The sequence below is a fragment of the Penicillium argentinense genome, assembly GCF_028826775.1.
Source record: "Penicillium argentinense strain IBT 30761 chromosome Unknown utg000002l_segment0_segment0, whole genome shotgun sequence".
Lineage (NCBI taxonomy): Eukaryota > Fungi > Ascomycota > Eurotiomycetes > Eurotiales > Aspergillaceae > Penicillium > Penicillium argentinense.
The window spans coordinates 2,387,199-2,390,367 of record NW_026622661.1 but is presented as its reverse complement, the minus strand read 5'-3'; the positions used below and the strand labels follow the sequence as shown (position 1 = coordinate 2,390,367).

At 44.7% G+C, this 3,169-nt stretch overlaps 1 protein-coding gene across 1 annotated transcript; it reads left to right on the top strand.

Annotated features, from left to right (window-relative positions):
- Positions 1-858: 858 nt before the first annotated feature.
- Positions 859-1,323, top strand: N7532_001731 (uncharacterized protein; the record flags this gene model as incomplete). The annotated part of the gene is made up of 2 exons (XM_056614225.1): positions 859-940; positions 1,010-1,323. 2 exons carry the CDS (start codon positions 859-861, stop codon positions 1,321-1,323), a joined length of 396 nt encoding a protein of 131 aa, XP_056479266.1.
- Between the last annotated feature and the right edge of the window lie 1,846 nt (positions 1,324-3,169).

Here is a 3,169-nt window from a genome sequence, read left to right as displayed (position 1 = left end):
CCCCCGCTGTCAATTTCGCCTCATTAGCTCGCAATCCCCTGAAGATTGAAGATACTCCCCGAAAATTCAACACTAAGTCTTGGAACCATGGCACGTTCCTGGCAGGACAACGCAGTCCTTTGGAACACACATCGACTTAAAATCGAGAACGGCCGTTGCATGATCTCCTGCTTCCGCTCAACCTTTTTGACATACCGTGTATGGTGTAGGGTTTCTGGCCACACGTTCTTCCGCCATCCACATTACGGCGATGGGTGTCTCGACTGAAAGAGCCTACCAAGCTTGGTGAGCATGGGCCTATTCATAATGGCGTGATCGGAAGGGCCTATCAATTGCGTAATTTCGGCTTGAAAATTAGTGATGGCTGTTTGAAGCCTATGTTGATGAACCGGAAGTGATTCGGACTCCAATTGACCAGCGGTCTCGTATCGTCTGAGGCTTCGCGCCCCCATCTCTTAGTTTGAACGAAATCGGGGGCTACATTATGCTTGCACTAACTAAACTTACTAAGATACCAGTTTCAGAAGTCTCAAAGGGGGCGAATAGGGAAGGATAGCTCCCGATAAGCAAAGGGGTGCCCAAAAAAAGCAAAGGTTCACACCAAACAGGAATTAAGGTCCATTAGCAAGAAATATTCAGTTCCTCTAATTTACAGTGTTAATAACGCATTTCAGTTCAAAAACTGGGTTTCGTGTTTTGAAGAGTTGGTTCCGGAGAAGCCAAGACGCAAGCTATCTAACGTCATTCATATGTCATGGGCAGAGAACGTTTAACAAAATCAGTACTATATTATCATCAAAACTGCATGATATTCTGGACCAATCCTATAATTGCTCTCACTGACACTTTTTATCCATCATGGCTCAAAATTCGAATAATTGTGGTCGTCACGACTTCAAAGTCAACGATAGACTCAATGTCCAAAACAGCAATGTCGAACGTACGATTTACATTTTCATTCTCGATTTGCCTCCCGAACCCAAGAACTGAAATTAACTAGTTAACATAGGTGATGGAGCCGTACCAGATGTACACTCCGAATTTCAACAGCATCACGGCAAGGGCGGTGCTTCCGAGAATAACGAATGCCCTCACATTAGAGAGCAGAGGGCAGATCCGACGAATAACGGGGTCCGCGAAGACATTGCCGCAAGTAATCGATTTATGCCTCAAGCTGGCAAACCCGCGGGCGTATATAGCAATCAAGAGGAGGGATATGCATCAGAAGAGGCGCCTGAAGAAGACCGGCGCCGCAAAGATATTCCTGCCAGCAATCGATTTATGCCCCAGGCTGGAAAGCCTACGGGAACATCTTTACTTTGATACAAGAGTGTATTAGTGAATAAACCCTTCCTTTAAAAGCGTGGTCTCTTTGTCAGTGTTATCCTTCCTTATCTATGGATTGTATAATGACCGAGCCAATATGTAAATGCAGAGGCGTTTGAGATCACGCTCCATGTGAAACACAAATAAACACCTGGTCTGTTAATCCAGATATGATTTTTCCCGCAGGTCGCACGTGTCGCGTACATGACCCTGGATCGAAGGACTGGAATGAAATCTGATAAAAGTCATGCATTTGTGTTGATAGGAGCGAAAGTGTAAATGGCTAAAAGAAACCAATCAATCAAACATGGGTTCTAAAATGACTGATTGCCGCAAAACTACAATGACAAAAAAGCACATAATTTGGATCGATGTTGCGCTTTTATTCATATTATGCCTGTACGTCAGTGTATTAGGACTTCTTTAGTCATTGAGAGCGTCTTCCTGCGTGCTTGACCAGACAAAGCGCTGTGTTAATTCTCGAGAATCACGTTTGCCGTAGTGGCAGAGAAATCGATCTGGATAAACTCAATCCTGATTGCATTAGTAGGTATTGTTACTAGATATCTGAAATGGTCTTGGTGAGCGCGTACTGGAAAGTCCCAGGCATCCAGCCTTACTTACATGATCACAATGAAAATAGTGTAAGCGGTGATGTCACAGAGACGTCAAGGATGGCTGCGGAAGAACCGACCGGGCTGACGAAAGGTGAACACAGTGAGGAGAGCGGTGAAGACACAGGAAGTCTTTGGCAGTGAAGATAGGATACAGCGCAGTCTCGAGGGGCAGACTAAGTGACCTGAGTAGTAAGCGGTGGGGTGTGGTCACGTATGTGCGAAACTGAAAAATGCATAAAATGAGCGTTTGGGTGGGTATGAGCAAATGAGTCGCGGATTTTCGTGTAGCGAGGGTTTGTAATTTATGAAATTAATGTAGGGCCCGCTAGTTACGCTTACTTCACCCCCAATCCCACCGCTTGACTTTCTTGTCAGAAGATCAAATTCTAGAGTCTGCAGACAGGAACTCGCTAAGACAATTGACGTATACACATTCATTTATACTTGAGATAGAAAAATATTTTCATGGGAATTATAGTTGATCGTTAGGTTGGCATATCACAGAACTTGTCACTAGGCTAGCCCAAATCATTACAATCATAGTCCTGATAATACGTGCCAAGAATTCAAGGTCTCATTCCGTTAGTTGCGTAAGTGTAAATAACGTCTGTATTTATCGTAAGGGTTCCAACTATCGAGCCCATCGCAAGTGCTATCGTCTAGGCTCCACTCGGATAGGGCGAGCGCCGTTTGCGGGTAATAAGCGGGGCATGCCGTTAAATCAAGTAAACTTTATTTCATTACTGGAATAGAAAAAACACAAGCCGTAAGCTATGCTTGTCATGCAAAGTAGATACTCCCAATAGCTAGATGCCAATGGCCAAAGTTTATTTTGATTTACGTGAGCTAATTTATAGTGCAAGACGACTCCAGGTCTCCTGATACGCATAAAGATCTTGGCAGCACACGATACTGGTACAAGGTGCTGATGATGTGGGGTCCACGTAAAACTCCTGTTCCCTGTGGCATTATAATTCTTGTAGCATGTGTATGAGATGGTTGTATTGTGTGTGGACCAGTGGGTCTCGGGCCCAGTTATATAGATACAGGTCTAACCCTAATGCATGAGTAGTGCGTATCAGGGTGACAAGACAAAAGTATCAAAACAGGTGCTCCAACACTCCCACTCAGCCTGACTACGCGCTACTCTTGCCATAGACAGGACCTCCCACTCGTAGTCTGGCTTTCCTTGCGAGCCTCATTAAAAACCTTGATCGAGTGCAAAT